At 44.2% G+C, this 20,968-nt stretch overlaps 1 protein-coding gene across 2 annotated transcripts in view; it reads right to left on the bottom strand.

Annotated features, from left to right (window-relative positions):
* LOC137650062 (protein CIP2A-like) overlaps nt 1-20,968 on the bottom strand; it is a 309,476-nt gene that overhangs the window by 121,418 nt on the left and 167,090 nt on the right. For both annotated transcript variants that reach the window (XM_068383107.1, XM_068383108.1), the window contains exon 8: nt 10,847-10,999. In XM_068383107.1, coding sequence (XP_068239208.1) covers nt 10,847-10,999 — 153 coding nt within the window. The remainder of the gene's footprint in view (nt 1-10,846; nt 11,000-20,968) is intronic.

The raw sequence follows: 20,968 nt of genomic DNA on the forward strand, positions 1-20,968 counted from the left end.
GTAGTAGGCGGTGAAAGTAAACCGAAGTTTCCAAACGACCTCTTGTAAAACCTGCGCCACAGAGTAGTTCCTTTTGAAGGCCAGGGATGTAGCAATGCCCCTGACATCATACGCTCTGGGCTGATGTGTTGGAGGAAGATTGAGATTCAGAACATGGTTGACCCTGTGAATCCAAGCAGAAATGGCATTTTTCATGATCCTCTTCTTGTTTCTGCCAGTGCTGACGAAGAGTGAGGGCACTCGGGGTAGGGCTGCTGCTGTTTTCTTGAGATAGCACCTGAAACATCTTACTGGACAAAGTAACAGATGATCTGGGTTGTCAATTACAGGGTGGAGACTAGTTATCCAGATAGAGCCAAATCTAGGATCTGAAACCTCCAGATTCTGAGACCTGGCAATAGGGACGAAGCTGAAGCTTACCTTTCACCATCCCTTTGAATGGGCAATGTCATATGAAAGACCCTGAAGTTCGCCGACTCGTTTGGCAGAAGCCAAGATGAGTAGGAACACTGTCTACCATGTTAGGTGGCGATCAGCTGCCTGGCGTAATGGTTCATAGGTAGGCCTTTTTAGAGACCGAAGAACCAGAACCATGTTCCAAGGAGGAGGTCTCACTTCTGACTGAGGACAGGTCAAGTTTGTAACTCCGTATGAGGAGGAAAAGTTCTAGCGAGAGCCTTTTACCACTGAAACCGAGACGCATTTCTTCTTGCAAATACATGAACTCCGCTATTGCTGGAATAGTGGCATCGAGTGGAGTGATACTCCTTCCACAATACCAACTACAGAAGACGTTCCACTTCACCTGGTAAACTGAAGCCAACGATTTCCACAGATATCCCGACATACTTATCGCAACATGTTGTGAAAATCCTCTCTGAGTGAGGAGATGCTGGATAGTCTCCTGGCTTGAGACACAGCGAAGCTACTCCTTTGTGGAATACGTTGACATGGGGTTGTCTAAGTAGATTGTGTTGTGGAGGAAGTTTGCTTGGAAGGTCCGTCAGGAGCAGCAGAAGGTCTGGGAAGCATTCTGTGTGATGCCATAGTTGAGCGATGAAGGTCATTGAAAGGTTGACTAATGTTCTGGCATTAAGTACTCTTCTCATCAGACAGAATGGTGGGAAGGCGTAAGCCATTTGTTATCCCACCGTTGTTGGAATGCATTTTGCCAGAGCCTTTGGGTCTGGGACTGGGGAACAGTACAGCGTGAGCCTAAGTTCAGGGCCGTTGCGAACAGGTCCACAATCGGAGAACCTCACAAAGTCAGGACTTTGTTGGCTACTAGATGATCCAACGACCAATTGGAAACCACTATCTGAGTTGCTCTGCTCAGATTTTTGGCAAGCACATTACTCTTGCCGGGAATGAAGTGAGCTGAAAGTGAGATCAATTGGACTTCTGTCCATCTTAGTATCTCTACTGCCAGATGGCATAGGGGGCTGCAAAAAAAGTACCCCCTTGCTTGCTGATGTAAGTCATTGTCGCTCATTACCACCACTGAGTGACCCGCTAGGAACTGGTGGAACTTTTGAAGGGGCATGCATACGGCCTTCATCTCTAGGAGATTTATGTGAGGGTGCCTTTCGAACTCTGAGCAAAGGCTTGAGATTGTATTGTGCTGCACGTGGGCCCCCACCCTTCCTTCGATGTATCAGAACACAGCATCAAACCTGGTTGAAGGACGAGAAGATTGTCACCCTTCAGTAGATTCTTGTCTGGCATTTCCTTGTCCATCATTTTCTCTGGTCCCATGGAGATCAGTGTCCGGGGAATCGAAGGCTTGATTCCAACTGGACTTCAGTCACCAATAGAGGGATTGTATCCTGAGGTGATCATTGGGAACTCGACACACCAGAAATGATAGGTGGTGTCCAAAGAGACAAAGCCGCCTCTGGGTTGGGAGTTGTTCTTATCTGAGAAAAGGACTTGCGACTTCCTCAGCCTCACTGCCCTGTCGTCTGATGGGAAGGCTTTGTGCAGTTTGGTGTCTAAAATCATGCCCAGGTATACCAGTCTTTGAGCAGGAAGCAAGGATGACTTCTGGAGGTTTAACATGATCCCCAGATCTTGACTGACTCAGAAGTTTGTCTTGGTGCTGAAGAAAGAGTTATCACCGAGTCTACTACGATCAACCAGTCCTCCAGATAACGTAGGAGATGGATACCGAGGCTGTGTGCTCAATATGACACAAGGGCGAACACTCTTGTGAAGACCTGAGGTGCTGTGGAAAGAATTAAGCACAGCACCTTGAACTGGCACACTTTGTTGTCCATACTGAATCTTAAATACTTCCCTGAAGATGGATGAACTGGGATCTGGAAGTGTGTGTCCTTCAAGTCCAGTGCACACATGAATTCCTGTGGTCTTACCGCTTGTCTGACCGAGCCTGCCATCTCCATGCTGAACAAAGTCTGTTCGACAAACTTGTTCAGAACTGAGAGGTCAATGACTGGTCTCCAACCTCCAGATGCCTTTTTCACAAGGAAGAGTCGACTGAAGAAGAATGGGGATCTATTAAGGATCTCCTGGAGAACACCCTTCTCCAACATGGTTTGGGCTTCATCCCGAAAGGCCTGCCATTTAACTGATTCCATTGCAAAATAGGTCGCAGGCACTGGATTCTTGGTCAGTGGCACTGGAGGGAGATGAAATGAACAGGACGCTATACTCTGAACGAATCACCGAGACTATCTAGGGTTCGGCCCCGAGCTGAATCCACCTGAACCAGCAGCTTTGTAGGCATCCCCTTCCCTGGTGGATAAGTAGGGGGATCGCCTATCCTAACATTTACGGCTTTGGGCGCCACATCTCCGTGATTTTCCTCCACGGGTACACTTAAAGCCTTTTCTGGAGGCTTCTTGCACACCGTTCTGTCTTTCGCTGCTGTTTTACTGGTTGGCAGTTTGGATTGGCTGGGTTTAGGAGGAACTAGTGGACGGTAGGGTCAAGATGTCAAGGCCCTATAGAGGAGGGAGTCTTGGTTAGACTTCCTCCACCTCTCCACTGCCTGCTCGACATCCTTAGTCTCGAAAAGCGAGAAACCCTCCAGAGAAGTTCCGTAGCCTAGCGATCTCGTTATTTTAAAACTGCTGATGGAATCTTTTGGCCACTACATCCCTGCGTTTCAAGATGGCATTGGCCCACAAGTTCACCACCTAGTGGGCCAGAAACTCAATAGTGCAGGTGCCTGAGAGAAGGAAGGTCTACATTGCTTTCCAGGCACTTTTCTTAGGAAAATCCTTAGTCCGTAACAGGATTCCCACGGATCGCAGCCAAAGATCCAACCACGAAGTAGCCTGCATGGTGACTTCACTACCTTTTCTTGATTTAAGATCTCAGAGGCCAAGAACGCAACCTGACAAGAAGAAAGCCTCTCTAGGGAGAGTACTTTCATTCATTCCTCAAGGGAATGGTGGAGAGGTAGTGCCAACCAAGGTTCTTCGAGAACTTTAAAGTACCTCCTCTGGTGGACACCCGTAGGTGGGAGGAGTTTGGAGGACGAGCCTGACCGGTATAACAAAGAAAGGTCGGCAAGTTGGGAGGCAACCTTACGCCAAGCACTCTTCAAACCCCGGAAACAGGGAAGAGACGCACGGGACTTCGGAGGTCTCTGAGTGCCCGTGACACGGTCCAAGACCGTAGCCTTGCCTTCTTGAAGGGCCATCTCCGGATATGACAACCCACTGAGGTCCCTCATACAAGATAGAACCCGCCAAGAGGCATGTCCTGACTCTCTCTGATCGCCGTCTGATGTTGGGGTGGCAGTATTGTCATCATCATCCACCACCAGGACCTCGTCTCGGGGTGGGTTGAGGTCAATATTCGGTTAGCTGACTATGCTCCCGATCCCCTCTGTAGGCCTCTGAATCCCGGAAGAGGACTTTGGAACTGTTTTGGAATCTTTGGACTCCCTCTAAGTGTAGTGACATACTACAAGCGGTAAACCGTTGCCGCGCACAGCAGCGGCGAAAAAAATCCCGCCAGCATGTGTTATCCTATGGGACCTGACATACTAGAGAAACCGACGACGCGCGTAGTCACGGTTTCCGCTGTCTGTTTTTTTTTCTGCCGCACATGTTGGCGGGAAAAACGCGGTTTTCAGACATAAAATGCCCGCGCCCGGCGGGAAAACATTTATTTTTTTCTGGTATATATATATTTCTACTATATATATATATGTTGAAAATCTCCATGTATTAGTTCTCTTATTTGTTAAACACTAATTGGAAAAATATGATCATATCCAAACAAGCACAGTACAAATTTTCATAATCATCAAGTATAAGAGTATCTGAACAATAAAACACACACATATACTGTATATATAGACATGTATACATATATATATATATATATATATATATATATATATATATATATATATATATATATATATATATATATATATATATATATATATATATATATATATATATATATATATATATATATATATATATATATATATATATAAATATATATATATGAATATATATATATATATATATATATACAGTATATATATATATATATATATATATATATATATATATATATATATATATATATATATATATATATATATATATATATATATATACATATATATATATATATATATATATATATATATATATATATATATATATATATATATATATATATATATATATATATATAATATATATATATATATATGTGTGTGTGTGTATACACACATATATGAAAAATAAAATACAAATGACCCACATTCTGATCAGGAAGCACAAAAAAAAAATGAATAAATAAATAAAACAACAACATTCTTAAGAACGTCTAATGTATTCCCTGAGCATATCTAATCCAGCTGGTTATTCACGCTGTAAATAAAAAACAGTTATGAGTATGTCATAAATTCTCTCTCTCTCTCTCCTAATGTACCTGTTTCCAAATGAGTTCCTCCTCACTCAAATCACCGAGGATACCATATTCAATGACAGTTCATCTCTCTTTGCGCGACATATTATCCCTCTCCCTCCCTTGGCCTAGTCACCTCCCTCAACCATACCCCAAAGAGACTCTCCCCTCTTCCTACCCACATCTCATATCTCCATCCCAATTTTAATCAAATTTGCCACATCCATCATACTCTGATGTCAGAACAACACTGAGAGAAAACCGCACTGCAGGTCGGTTTGCCGCTATAGTATGTCAGGTTCAAACTTTCATGGTTTGCCGCTTGTAGTATGTCATTAGCTTAACGGGGAAAAGGATCTCCAAAACTGTAGGTCTAGATGGAATGACCTTCTGGACCTTGGAAGAGAGAGGACTAGGAACCTCTAAAGGTTCCGCAGTTGAAACGGAGACCTCTTCAAGAGTCTTCCGTCGGAGACGGTTGGGGAGAGTTCGAGAATAACTCTTCCCTCCGGGTGCCTCCCAGGTGGGAAGGTGAGGCAGCAATAGGTAGAGGAGAAGATGGCCTATCAGGGACAACCTCTATCCTTGAAGCTCTGACCGGTGTCAGCTTGACCCTAGATGATGGTATATCGTCGGGTACTCCTCTCTTCCTCTTCAGAGGGAGATGCAGCTGTAGTCCATTGCCTTGAGTTTGTCGGAACGGTAGAATACCCAAGGGAAACCCTCGGAGCTTCTGCAGGGAGAGAAGATGGGATACTAGGCTCGAAGGCCTGAGTTACGGCCCTGACCAAGGCGCTAAACCACAGCTGCTTGCTGATGGATGCGCTGTCCAAAAGCTCCCTTGAAGGGAACAAGGTCGAAGGGTGTTTCCAAGGAGTCTTCATCCCAGACAAGGAAGACTCCGGAAGCGTGGACAATGGTTCCTTCCTTGGAACCGGGAGTTTCAGAATCCTGAAAACTTGTGATTTGCCCTCTTACTCCTTCCCCGCCGGTCACGCTGTTATGCATTTGCGGGGAGGGGAATGGGGCATCGGTGAACAATCAGAGGGAGCCTAACCCTTGAAGAGAGAACCGAAGTTCTTGGCAGAGGAGACCTGGAAAGTCTTACCCTTGAGAGTTCTGCTGCTGAGAGGTTGACGTTGACTGGCGATCCTCACTTAGGTGAGGGTGCCTAATCACCTTTGTAGTCTATACACTGGGCGGTTGATAACCGCTGACGCGTTGGCGGACACTGGAGAATCGCCGCAACTGTCTTACAAGAGGACAGGTGGCAAGGCAACAATCTACGATGGCGATTGACAAACCGTCGGAGAACAACGTGATTGACGTAAGGGTGATTGTGGCTTACTTGAAGCCAGAAAAACGGTCTAATTAATAGACGGCAAAATCTGATCTGCAGTACGTTAAGTCAGCGAGCGGCAAATAGGCGATTTACAAACAGCAGGTCTATGTGAAGAGGCCTAACGAGTAGGCTAACGCTGAGCAGGAGCTAGACGCGTAGGCGAACGCTGGCGAGCACACAACCGATGAACAGTAGGAGGAACCCGACGGTGGCGGGCAGGCAATTCACGAGTTGTCAGCAGAGCAGGCGATTTACAAGCTGTCGGCTGAGCAGGCGATTCAAGAGCTGTCGGCTGAGCAGGTAATTCGCGAGCTGTCGACTTGTCAGGTGATTCACATGCTGCAGGCGGGTTGGCAAGCGGAAGGACAATGAGCCTGAACCTGACGAGCAAATGAAGGGTGAGCAGGAGCCTGACGAGACGGAGAATACTGCACAGGAACTCAACGAGCAGGTGAACAACGGGTAAGAAGTAGGAAAACTGCTGCTGGATGCTCAGAAGAAGAAATGCGTCCTTGGGAAGGAAGCACATCCTAAGGAGGGGTTCGCGAATAATCCCTCGCCGGTGAGATACGAACCGAAGTTTGTTGGTGAGAAGACGAGTTCGATGAAGCCGGCAGAGGTCGGGAACCAGAAGAGGAAAGCTGTGGTGGAATAAATAATGGTTTGTGTCAAAGAAAGCTTGATGTTTTGTGTGTATGAAAAAATATTGTATTTTTTGTACATATTGTGTATACCCGTCTTTTGCCCCCCTCCCCCCTCCAAAACAAAAAGCCTTAATCCATTATTATTTCTTTTAACAGGTACTGACAGCAGCCCCCTACCCCCAGTAGGGAGAGAAGTTTAGGCTATTCTTATAAGTATATAGGAAAGATGAAGTTGCTTATTACCTGTTACCGTTGTTAGTGGTCTGTGATGCAGCTTTGTATTCATATCATCTTGCCTGTGAACTGGTAACACTGATCACCTTGTAAACAATCTTCATGGCAACTTGAAAACAAACACATTCGTACTTCAGGATATAAGGCCACTTTTGAATAGATAACTGACCCGGACAGTTATTGACTTAGAATATTCATAATGTAGGGAGAGGCTCCTGTACTTTTTTTTATACATACTAAAAGTTGAAGAAGCTTGGCTATCCATAGATTTGATGTTCTAAGATTGAAGTTTGATCAATTTTCTTATTGAAGAATCAAGAATATGGTGCATTGGAAATTTACTGGATGCAATAGAAATGCATTATGGTGAAGCTTTTGGAGTTTATTATTGGTCATTACAGATGTCATAAAACAATGGTGTTGCAGGGTTCTCCTTTAAGCTTAGTGTAGGATTAGAGTTGTTGTGAAGATATTTGGACCACCCAGGCAATACACATGGTTGTGTTTATAATGTACTAACATGTAGATGTTTGTAGCAAAGCGTTAGGAACTTATCTGGAATGATATAAGTTTTTTTTGTTTTGTTTCAAATAAATATTTTTTCTTGTTTTTATGAAGACAGAACTTCATTCCAGAACCTCTCACCATTGTGTTCCCTTCTCAGCCACGGATTTTATCTTCATATCATATGGCGATCAATGAGCTACAGCATGCTGACGATCGGAGCACCAAAAAATAGGAGTAAGCGGATGATCAGATAAGCCGAGGAATAGCAGTATGATTCAATGATTCCTTAGTTGGTGAACGGCGAGCCAGAGTATGTCAGCGTTCGGAGCTCCGAGAGGATGCTCGGAGTGCTGGCGATCGACAAATGGTTGGTTAGAGTAAGGTTTGTCAATCAGTGTTAAGCTAACAATCGCTGAACGGCGATCGGAGCACTAGCGATTGGTGAACTAGCAATAGCTGACTATTGGGGATCAGGGATTGGAGAGTTATCAATCAGCTAGCTGACCATTGGCTATCGGTGAGCAGGGGATCAGCGATCGGTGAGACTTGAGGTCGGCGATCAAAGAAAGATGACCTAGCGACCAGTAGGCTGACGATTGGCTATCAGTGGAAGACGATCTAGCCATCAGTGGTCGGTGAGCTAAAGATTGGCGAGCTGGCAATCAGCAATTGGTGAGCTAATGATCGGCGATTATCGAGCTAATTATTGGCGATTGGCGAGCTAATGATCGGCGATTGGCGAGCTAATGATCGGCGATCAGCGAGCTAGCAAGACTGGAGGTTAACGATCGGAAAAAGACGAGCTAGGAATCGGTGATCAGCGAGCTAGCAATCATCAAGCTGACGATTAGCCTCGGTGAAAGGCGAGCTGGCAATAGGCGATCGGCGAGTTGACTATTGCTATCGGCACGCTGGTGACTAGCGATAGACAAGACTGGAGAAAGATGAACTGCAATAAGTAGGAACAGCTGGTGGGCAAATAGCCGAACGATGATCTGGAGACCGGATGTGCCCTTTGGAAAGGCAAGCATCCCCGGGAGAGGCTCGCAAACGAGAACTCGTGGGTGCATCACGAGCCGAGGTTCGTTGACGAGCGCGGCAACCCCTGAAAGGGGCAGAGGATTAGCAAGCTGATTAGCAGCAGCAGGCCTCCGAAGAGGAGTTTCTACTAATGGCCTCTCTCATGACGAGAGAGTTGCCTTGGACTTTGCTCCGGCCCCGACAGAAGAGTCGACTCAGCAAGGGGAGAGCGTAGTCTTAGGCGAAGAAAAAGCAGCAGCAATTGATGTCAATATGAAAAAATAATGATGATGAAGGGAAGTTTTCCCTCGGAAGGGAGGAAAACCCAACACCTAGGGAGGATAACTTTCCCTTAGAAGGGAAAATAGTCCAAGCCTTGGAGGAGGACCTCCACGCAGCGCTCTTTGCTTTGTTGTTCAAGTTGAAGATTTGCATCGAGCGCTGCATAAGAAAACGTAGCAAGAGCTAGTTCCTCTAAGATGATGTGCTGATCAGGAGCTGCCACAGGCGCAGATGAACAGTAAAGTGATGGCGCAGTAACAGCAGATTACCCAAGAACGAACGGCACTGCTCTTCTACGTCGGCTACTTTAGTCGAACGAAGAACGGCATCGCTACCTGAGGAAAAGTAAAATAAATTCTGTAACAAAAACTCCCTTGGGAGAAGCACCTAGTTGCGGAAAGGGAAAGGTGTCCACTGAGAGAACAGACACAAAATAAGGACTGGGTGCTCACATCCCCGGCCAACATCGACGGGAGAAGGAGAGTAGCAGCGTAAAAACTGTCACAAAACAAGAATTACAATTAATTCAGGTAAAAAAATTCACTAATCTGAAGAACAAGTAGACCCTCCAGCAGGAAGGGTATTCTCCGTGGAGATGAAGCCGAAAAGTTAAATTACAAACAATTATAATTTCACTTAATTAATGAAGAAACCATTCAGAAGCTCAACATAACCCGCAAACGGGAAAAGTACTCCCCCCACAGAGTATATTGCCGGCCGCCTATGAAAGGTGAATGGCGATGACGTTGAGAAAGAGCAAGACCGAAGTCAAGCTCTGAAAAGGTCGAACTCCCTTCCCCAGCAGAATCCATGTAGAAGGGAAGGTGACGACAACAGTTGAACGGAGGAGTATCCAAACGATGACGATTCCCGTGGAGGTGGCCGAGTCACAAGGAAGGCTATCCGCCAATGGGATGACTGATGGTCAAGGGGGATAGGCCGGAAGGGAAGGTTCTCCGTCCTTGAGAACCTGTTGTACTCCGCTTTCACACACACACACCAACATACACTGTAAGGGAAGCTACAACTTATATGTAAAATCATTAAAAATTTTTCCATATGTATAGTGAAAAAAAAAAAAAGACAAATTAATGGCAGTCCAAAAATAGGTGAGGAGGAAAAGCAGCAAGAACCGCTCACCCTCCGAGCCAAAAGCAAAGTGGCTCAGTCACAGATGTGTGAGGGGGAGGGGTAGCAAGCTACCCAATTAACCCCTGCTAACTAGCAGGATGGGTAGTTTACCCTCGCTAAATTTTAATGGCTCGTCCTTTCACCTTCACCGAAAGTAATACCCTAATAAATAGCGTAGGTTTGTATTCCATTTACGGAATGAATATATTTTGGGATAAAATGCGCACACTGAAGGTGCACAAACCAAAATTGATAGGATTTCCAGGAACTTGACAGTGGCACAGATAAAATAAACAAAACGAAAATGTGTGATGGAAAAAAAAAAGACAAATGTGAGACTGAAGTGATTGGGCAAAAAAGTTAACAAGCCTTCGATAGATACATAAAGGTAGTTTTTTAAATTGCCACACAACAATAAGCTCACAGGATACCTATGTAGCATCATAAATTTTGTCCTACATCTATTCACATAACATTCTAAAATACAAGACTACTAAAATTTTCTCGGTAGTGCAATAGCAATATGCTGGCCTCTCATTCACATGGACAGTAAATAGATCTGTCTCAGCTTGTGAACTAACGCTTTATACTGGAAAGCTACTGCTGTGATTGAGCACCAAAAGAAGAGGGGCGGTTACCCCACTGACGTTCTGGTGCAATTCTGTTCAGATGAAATCGAAACCCGATTCTTATAACCTTGACATACCTTAAATAAAAATCATACTCTTACATCATATGAAATAGACTTCAAAAACCTTTAATACAGTACAGTACTTCTCATACTTACTTTACAAAAATGTCCTCATACAGTGGCTGCATAGAAGGCTGATCTAAATCAATGATATGGTACAGTAAATTTAGAAATATTTCAACGGTGGATTCTGGACTCTCAGGTGTCAGATATTGCATAGTTCCTTGTACAAAGCTTGAATAGTCTGGTCTGGGGAAAAAATAATTACATTAAATGTATGATATAACAATATAGAATTGAAATTTTTGCAACAATACAACACAAACACAATTGAATCACATGAATATATAAAAATTCTGCATTTTCTTTATTAATCCTCAGGACTTCAATAAAGTGATTATTCTTATTAACTCTTGAGATACTTCTCTTTACCAGTAGTCTACCAATCTCTTCCTACTTACTCAAAGCTGTTGCTATTTTTTCTCTGTCACTTTCTCCCCTAAGATACAGAAATGTTCTAACAAAACATCATAATTTTTTAAGTAATTTGTATTTTTCCTAACTATACTGCCCCCTGTGGCCGCGGGGGCAAGAAAAACAATTAAAATGGCGCCAACGTTATCCCTGCGTGTCGTAAGAGGTGACTAAAAGGGACGGGACGAGGGGGCTGGGAACCCCCTCTCCTGTATCTACAATCCTGTGAGACATCGACAAAGAGATGGAGCTGGGGGGAGAGTGACTGCTCCCCGCACTCTAGTTTTGGGGTGTTTGAATATTGCGTGGATGTAGTACGATAGAGAGTAAAAGATGTGAGATTGGAAGTATGTTTAGGAATAGAAGGATGGATGCATTGGCCTTGTGTGAGACAAATATAAAAGGAAAGGGTGAAGTGATGTTTGGTGAAACGTCTGGTAGAGTGTCTGGGATTGAAAGGGGAAGAGCGAGAGAGAGTGTGGCTTTATTGCTGAGTGAATGGATGACAGGTAAAGAAGTGGAATGGAAGGAGATATCATCTAGGTTAATGTGGGTAAGGGCTAGGTTGGGTAGGGAATGTTGGGCGTTTGTCAGTGGGTATGGGCCAGGTAGTGAGAAAAGTGAAGAAGAGCGGAATGAGTTATGGAATGAATTAACTAGGTGTGTAGAAGGACTGGGTAGAAGGAATTATGTAGTTGTCATGGGTGATTTAAATGCTAGAGTGGGCGCTGGAGAGGTAGAAGGTGTCATTGGGAAGTATGGTGTACTAGGTGAAAAAGAGAGTAGTGAGAGACTGGTAGATATGTGTGTTCAGCAAGAAATGGTGATAAGTTCTAGCTTTTTCAAAAAGGAAGATAAAAATAAGTATACATGGGTAAGAGTGGCAAATGGATAGTAGAAAGGTCATTAATGGATTATGTGTTGATAACTAAAAGAGTGTTTGGAAGATTGAAAGACGTGCACGTGTTTAGGGGTATGGCTAACGGTATGCCTGATCATTTTTTGGTGGAAGGAAAATTAGTTGTAGCAAAAGAGTGGGGTAATAGAGTAGGTGGATATAAAAGGGAGCTAGTGAGGGTTGAAGAGCTAATAAAACCGGGGGGTAAAAAGTAAATATCAGGAAAGGTTGAAAATGGCATATGACAAAGTGAAAGTAAGAGAAACTGGTAATTTAGAGGAGGAGTGGGAGTTAGTAAAATAAAATTTTGTTGGGATTGCAAGTGATGTGTGTGGCAAGAAGGTTGTTGGAGGCAGCAAGAGGAAGGGCAGTGAATGGTTGAATGAAGGAGTGAGGGTAAAAGTGGAAGAGAAAAAAAGGTGTTTTGAAGAATGGCTGCAGAGTAATAGTATAGAGAAGTATGAAAAATATAGAGAGTAAAATGTGGAAGTAAGGTACGTGAGGCAAAGAGGGCAGCTGACCTGAGGTGGGGACAGGGATTGGGTCAGTCATATGAAGAGAATAAGTAGTAGTTTTAGAAAGAAGAAGAGAGTAAGGAAGGCTGGCTCAAAAATTGAAGAGACAGTGAAAGATGGAAATGGAAGGTTGTTAAAAGGAGAGGAGGCAAGGAAAAGGTGGGCGGAATATTTTGAAAGTTTATTAAATATTGAGGATAATAGGGAGGCAGATATAATTGCTGTTGCAGGTGTTGAGGTGCCGGTGATGGGAGATGAGAATGAGAGAGAGATTACAATAGAGGAAGTGAGGAGAGCACTAGATGAAACGAGAGTAGGAAAAGCACCTGGTATGGATGGTGTGAGAGCTGAGATGTTGAAGGAAGGGGGTGTGACTGTACTTGAATGGTTAGCGAGATTGTTTAATATGTGTTTTGTGTTGTCAATGGTACCAGTAGATTGGGTTTGTGCATGTATTGTACCACTATATAAGGGTAAGGGAGATGTGCATGAGTGTTGTAATTCAAAAGTACAGGGTGGTTTTAGAAGAGGTAGGGGTTGTATGAATCAGATTTTTACAGTTAGGCAGATATGCGAAAAATATTTAGCAAAAGGTAAGGAGGTGTATGTTGCGTTTATGGATCTGGAGAAAGCGTATGGTAGAGTTGATAGGGAAGCAATGTGGAATGTGATGAGGTTATATGGAGTTGGTGGAGGGTTGTTGCAAGCAGTGAAAAGTTTCTTCAAAGGTAGTAAAGCATGCGTTAGGATAGGAAATGAAGTGAGTGATTGGTTTCCGGTGAGAGTGGGGCTGAGACAGGGATGTGTGATGTCGCCGTGGTTGTTTAACTTGTATGTTGATGGAGTGGTGAGAGAGGTGAATGCTCGAGTGCATGGACGAGGAATAAAACTGGTAGACGAGAATGACCATGAATGGGAGGTAAATCAGTTGTTGTTTGCGGATGATACTGTACTGGTTGCAGACACAGAAGAGAAGCTTGGCCGATTAGTGACAGAATTTAGAAGGGTGTGTGAGAGAAGGAAGTTGAGAGTTAATGTGGGTAAGAGTAAGGTTATGATATGTATGAGAAGGGAAGGTGGTGCAAGGTTGAATGTCATGTTGAATGGAGAGTTACTTGAGGAGGTGGATCAGTTTAAGTACTTGGGGTCTGTTGTTGCAGCAAATGGTGGAGTGGAAGCAGAGGTACGTCAGAGAGTGAATGAAGGTTGCAAAGTGTTGGGGGCAGTTAAGGGAGTAGTAAAAAATAGAGGGTTGGGCATGAATGTAAAGAGAGTTCTATAAGAGAAAGTGATTGTACCAACTGTGATGTATGGATCGGAGATGTTGGGAAATGAAAGTGACGGAGACACAGAAATTGAACGTGTTTGAGATGAAGTGTCAAAGGAGTATGGCTGGTGTATCTCGAGTAGATAGGGTTAGGAACAAAGTGGTGAGGGTGAGAACGGGTTTAAGAAATGAGTTAGCAGCTAGAGTGGATATGAATGTGTTGAGGTGGTTTGGCCATGTTGAGAGAATGGAAAATGGCTGTCTGATAAAAAAGGTGATGAATGCAAGAGTTGATGGGAGAAGTACAAGAGGAAGGCCAAGGTTTGGGTGGATGGATGGAGTGAAGAAAGCTCTGGGTGATAGGATAGATGTGAGCGAGGCAAGAGAGCATGCTAGAAATAGGAATGAATGGCGAGCGATTGTGACGCAGTTCCGGTAGGCCCTGCTGCTTCCTCCGGTGCCTTAGATGACCGCGGAGGTAGCAGCAGTAGGGGATTCAGCATTATGAAGCTTCATCTGTGGTGGATAACGGGGGAGGGTGGGCTGTGGTACCCTAGTAGTACCAGCTGAACTCAGTTGAGTCCCTTGTCAGGCTGGGAGGAACGTAGAGAGTAGAGGTCCCCTTTTTGTTCTTGTTTCATTTGTTGATGTCGGCTACCCCCTAAAATTGGGGGAACTGCCTTGGTATATAGATGGATATGGATACTGTACTGTGCAGGAGAGCCGTTAGGTTATAACTGGGAGGTGAATGCAACTAAACTTTATTGAACAATCATCGAATATACAAGGACTTGCCAACAAGAACGTCACAAAAATTCAAAGATAATAGAACATGAGCTAGATTTTTTACACAGGTTGGTCTATCAACAGTGCAAGGAATAGCAAGTGATAAGAAAAAACAAAAGAAAAACCGTTAGTGTAAGAGCGTATATGAAACACATGGGGTACATGGCTCCCACTAAACATGACATGCATGTGAAATAGGGTGCCCAGCTCTAGAGAGGTGTATTGCAGGTGGGTCACCTGGCAGGAGATAAGCAGGTTATAGGCAATCCATGGAGACCCAGTCTTCTTTGCCATGAGTGTTAATTAAGAATGCTTACGGGCACACCGATCACAAGGAAAGGGCCCATGTAAGGGGGTGTTAGAGGTGGCTTGCTAGTGCCATTGCGCAGGATAATGTGCGATGCTGAGTGACGATCAGTCAGTATGTGCTGCTTCACTGGGGGCTTTTGAGTCTGACGGCAAGGAGTAAATTCCAGGGCATCTTTAGGAGTGTCATTAGTCCAAAGAGGACACAGGGAAGCTGGGTAAACCAGTTGGAGTCCTTGCAGCGGGACATCAATGCTGCTTTGAGAGTGTGATGAAAAAGTTCAACATTCCATTGGTTGTAAGCGGTTGTTTAATGTAGACCGATTTCCAATAGATTCATTAATGATTTCCACAATTGAGAGGTGAAAGTGGTATCCCTGTCAGAAGTAATATGCTCGGGGATACCAAATCTCACTATCCATCCTGAGAATAAGGCAGATATACATGAGGCGGACATTGCATTTTTCATGGGGAATGACTTCAGGCCAACGAGCAGAACGGTCGATGAGGGTAAACTGGTAATGATGTCCTTGTGATGTGGGCAGAGGACCTACTACGTCGACGTAAATGTGGGCAATGCTACACTGAAGTTGAGGAAAGGTGCCCACTCATGAATCCATGTGTCGATGAACTTTTGAAGTTTACCATGATGTATAAGCGCGGACCTAATCCTTAGCCTCCTTAGTAGCTGTGCAGTAAATCATCACGAAGGATGTGAAAGACCATGAATGAAATCAAATGCCTGTCGACCCCTGGGAGCATGTATCCATGGTCATGGTCTATCGATACTGACGTCAGAGAGGAGGATGGTGTTGGAGTCATTGAGAGCGACATCTTCCCAAAGGAAGGATGTGCAGGATTGCTTGGTACTCTGGATCTTTTCGTTAGGCTTCTGCCTAGGCATTATAATCAAATCCCAGGTGAATGGTGGCCAATGGGTTTCATGGGCATCAGCAACGAGATTTCTTTTCCCCCGGACGTGATGAAGGGCGCAATTGTATTCTGCCATGGCAGAGAGATGTCGGCGTTGACGGGTGGACCAGGCGTCGGGATGTTAAGTGAAGGCATATACCAGAAGCATGTGGTCCGTGTGAATGACGAATGGCATACCTTCTGAGTAGTGGCGAAAGTGATGGACAGCCATATGCACCTCCAGCAATTCACGGTCGAAGGTATAGTAGACAGATTACGCCTTGGACAGTTTTCTACTGATGAAGGCCAATTTTTCGGGGGCGAGCTGTTGACCACCTGCTCGTGTACTGCACCAAAAGCGACATCACTGGCATCAGTGGAGAGAAGGAGAAGGGCATATGGCACAGAAAAAGTAAGAACAGCAGCAGTTGATAAGGCATTTGATAAGGCATTCTTTGTGTTGTAGATGGCTGTTTCTTGAAGGAGACCACACTTCAGGTCATTTGATTTGCCCTTGAGAGAGGCGTAGAGGGGGGCAAGAGTGGCGGCCATGGCTGGCAAGAAACAGTGATACTTGATCATGCCCAAAAATTCTTGCAGTATTTTGACTGTCGACAGTTTGGGAAAGTTCTGAACGGCTGCTACCTTCTTAGGGAGGGGGTGGACTCCTTCAGGACTGATGCAGTGCCTTGAAAACAATACTTCGTTGGCCCCGAAGGTACACTTGTTGTACTTGACTACAAGGCCGTTCTGTTGTCAGCAGTCAAACACAAAGCGTAGGTGACGGAGGTGTTCCTCTTTGGAGGAATAGAACAAAAGTATGTCATCCACATAACATACACAGAAGGGCAGTTGGCCTGGGATGCCATCCATGGGCGTTGGAAGGTTCCTATTGGTAGCTTTCTAAGGAATATTTGGCTATAGTGATATTCCCAGAGAATTAACCTTTAGTTCTCTAGAATTCTAACTCCTGGCGCGAATATCCTTAAAATTTCACTTAAGGATATCGCATAATATCAGGAGACGTATACCTTGATACGACACATAGCAACCTTCACCCCGAATAGCGTTTTCGTTTCGACGGGGAAGCTTGGCGAAAATAGAAGGGGAGCCGTTATCAAGGTTACCCTTCCTCCCGTACTACTAAGAGGATCCAAGATGGCACTCATTCCTATTTTAGTAGCGATTGCGCACGGTGGTTTTCCCTGTTATCTAACATTTTTTATCGTTATTGAGAGGATTTTATATGCATTCTCCAGCTGCTTCTGCCTCTGTTAAGTTGAGTATTTAGTCTTTAGTGTATAATTTTTAGCTCCTGCTTCACAGTGAAATTAGCTTAATTTAATGTGTTTTGGAGCTTGACCAGTCACTCCAGGCGCCATGGGCGCTGTTGTTCGTTATGCATGTGTTACTTAGTTAGCAAAATGACATTCCCAGTGGTAATAGCATTATTAAATTATGAAAGCTATTTAGGCACAATTATACTAGTAAAGATATATTATGCATACAAATTTTCTCTTCCTTATGTCGATCGTATACGTTAGTTTCGGTGATTTAGGTAACCGAGTTTTCGCCCTGCGTTAGGCTACCTAGCCTATGCGCTTTAATATACTTTCATTATCCGTGGTGACCCTCGTGTATCGTTTTATCAATCCAACAGGAGATATTATATCTCCTAGAATTAATTATATATCTCGATACTCGTCTCCTGTGGAGATTTAAGGGTAATCCCTTCTTCCCTCTGAGTGCCGCCATAGGCGACAACCCTATCTTAGTCTTGCCATAAAGTAGTTCACTCAAGCTTGACTAGGCTAGTGTTTTCTGTCTCCCACCCTTGCCGGCGAGTATGCTGGCTTGGGTTTTTGACAGAACCTCAGAGTATTCAGTCTTTCTGCCGGCGGCCGAGCGGCAGGGTGAGTAGTCACTCCCCTGCCGGATTAGTGCTGCCGGCATAGGACGCTAAGCCTCCCAAGGCAGCATTAGAAGTGGTAGTATGATGGCGCTACCTTCTAGAAGACTATTCTTGTTTCGGCAGACCCTAGGCTGAAGAATAGATATTCTTCTGCCGCCGATACAGAAACAATGTTTCACACTTGCGTGGAGGTGACAGCAATCCTGCCACCTTCTTCTACACTTGATACAGGACCCTTTTCCCTTCCCCTCTCTGTCCTTTAGCAATGGCTTAGCTATCGCAATCCTATGGCCGTTGTCCTGTAATCTCACCGCTTGTCGGATAGATTGTGGTGCCGGCCGGGCTCCTACATAAGCAGCTGTATAGTCACTCAGTCTTTCCATTACAGACACAAGGCTCCGGGAAAGGTTGTGCCGGCTGCCGGTGGGAGACCCCTCCGCTTTTGAGGGTTCTTCAGTCCTCTCTTGGATTGCCATCCACATTCCTGAAACCGGCAAGGCCGGCAACAGATCTTGTGGCTGGATGGAAGCTTGAATGATGCATTCTCCACTTCCATTTGAACACTCATTCTAGAGGAATGCAGTAAGGTTATATACTTACACCCTTATTTATTGTAAACATACATATTAATAAGGCAGCCCTTCACTCCATACTTTCTCTCTCTCTCTGTCAGCTAGTGCTGCCAGGTACTAACCTAGCCGGCAGCATGTCGGCTGGACCGGTGCCATCAGGTACTTACTCAGTCGGCGGCATGCCGGTTGGACCAGTACCGTCAGGTACTACCCAGCCGGCGACATGCCGGCCCGACTGTGCCGCCAGGTGCTAGCCCTGCTGGCAATATGCCGGCTGAACTACAGTATATGATTATACAGTAGCCAGTATATTTGCAGTATAGTATATACTGCAGACAGAAAACTATAGTGTATATTATACAGTAGTTATTTTCCAACATACCTTGTGTATCCTTGCACAGTCTATTGCTGAGACCAATCCTATATTGAAAGAATAGAATTCCTTCAATACTCTGATTAGAGATCAGTTAATAACTTACCCCACAATATTAAATAATTTAAGAAGGGTCAGTGGTAGTATACACTTTTTCTATCCCTAGAGGTTAGAACTCTTCTCTTTTGAGTTTGTTCTGATCAAGGAAACTCTATAACCTTAATATTGAGGGGAGGTCATAGCAATTGGCTGGAAAGGATACACAAGTATGTGTCTTTCCTAATTTCTTTCTAGCTTACTATCCTAAGGCTATAATAGTTAAAATAATAATATTAATATTTTGCATAATCTGTTTATCATGTGTGATAAACAACCGCATACTTGTTTAATTTTCCTTTCTTTACAGGAGGAACCCCAGATGAAATGCGATGCGATCTTCTGCAACCATAGGAGTAGGAACTTCTAGTCATAAAGCGTGCAGGTCTCATGAACCCCTGCACCATCATTACCGAAAATTATATTTTCAAAATAAAATAGATTTTTGAACATGCTTATTCGGTGTTGGTATATATATTGCTTTAGTCCCTGACGTCCCGGCAGAAATTTCAAAACTTGCGGCAATCGCCGATAATGTAGCCAGATGTACCACCTGTGCGCCGCCCTCTAGTAAAGGTACCTGGAACCATTCCAGTGATTCCTCAGATCTTCCATGCCCATAGGTCTCTAGAGGGGAGGAGGGGGGTAATTAGACAATAAATAACCACCGGGTAAGTATGTTCAAAAATTTATTTTATTATGAAAATATCATTTTTAAACATCTGACTTACCCAGTGGTTATATATATATATATATATATATAGCTGATTGACACCCTTGATGGAGGGTCAGAGACAGCCAACATTGATGGAATTTTACTTAAGAGTTAATAAACAAGCTTAAGGGTTCATACCTGATAAGGAAGCTGACTTCAATTAATTCTTTCAATACGTCCGCTTTCCTTATGAGATCCAGCGATGCACCCAGGGGGCTGAAGACCTCTAGGAGCTGTCAAACCGGTCTAAAAACCTCTAAGTGACAGGACCTCCTCCAATACCCTTGTTCGGAGCGCTCTCAAGGAACAAATTGACCACCTGACTAAAATCAATGATTGTGAAAGATTGTCGCAATCTACATGAACAACCATAAAAATACAAAAGTTCCAAGAGAAGAAAAGGGTATTAGGATTATGGGAATGTAGTGGAGGATCCTTGCCCCACTACTGCACTCGCTGCTACGAATGGTCCCAGAGTGAAGCAGCCCTCATAAAGAGTCTGGACACGTTTCAAATAATGTGAAGCGAACACAGATTTACTCCTCCAAAAGGTTGTGTCCATAATGCTCTGCAACGATCTATTCTGCTTGAAGGCCACCGAAATTGCTACAGCTCTAACTTCATGCATTTTGACTTTTATAAGCTTAAGGTCTGTCTCACTGCAATGTGCATGAGCCTCGCTTATTAAGAGCCGGATGAAGAATGAAAGTGCATTCTTCGACATCTGTAACAAGGACTTCTAGACAGAGCACCAAAGAGCTTCCGACTTGCCTCGCAACTCTTTCGTTCAGTCCAGGTAGAACTTCAAGGCTCTTACTGAGCACAGGACCCTCTCCAACTCCCCGCCAACCACATCTGGAAGGTTTGGAATCTCAAAAGCCTGGGGCCAAGTTTGAGAAGGGTGCTCGTTCTTGGCGAGAAAGCCAAACTGCAATGAGCGGATAGCTTTGTTATCTCGAAAAACCAACGTTTTAACTAAAAACATGAATCTCACTAACTCTTTTAGCTGTCGCCAGACTGACCTAAAATAGTCTTCATCGTAAGGTCCTTAAATGAAGCTGAATGCAAGGGCTCAAACTTGTCACACGTAATGAACTTCAAGAGTATACCCAGATTCCAGACAGGTGAATCCTGGTGCTGTTGCTTTGATGTTTCAAATGATTTGAGAAGCTCCTGTAGGTCTTTAACATTAGAAAGGTCCAAGTTTCTGTGCCTTAATACGGTTGCTAACATACTCTTGTATCCCTTGATGGTAGAGGATGTAAAAATTGCGTTTGCTTCGAAGTCAGCAATCTGAGTTATAGAGGTATTGGACGAGGAAAAAGAGTTGACTCTGCACCACTCTCTAAAAACCTTCCACTTGGATTGGTAACCCTTGATAGTAGAAGTCCT

This window comes from Palaemon carinicauda, chromosome 11 (assembly GCF_036898095.1).
Source record: "Palaemon carinicauda isolate YSFRI2023 chromosome 11, ASM3689809v2, whole genome shotgun sequence".
Taxonomy (NCBI): Eukaryota; Metazoa; Arthropoda; class Malacostraca; order Decapoda; family Palaemonidae; genus Palaemon; species Palaemon carinicauda.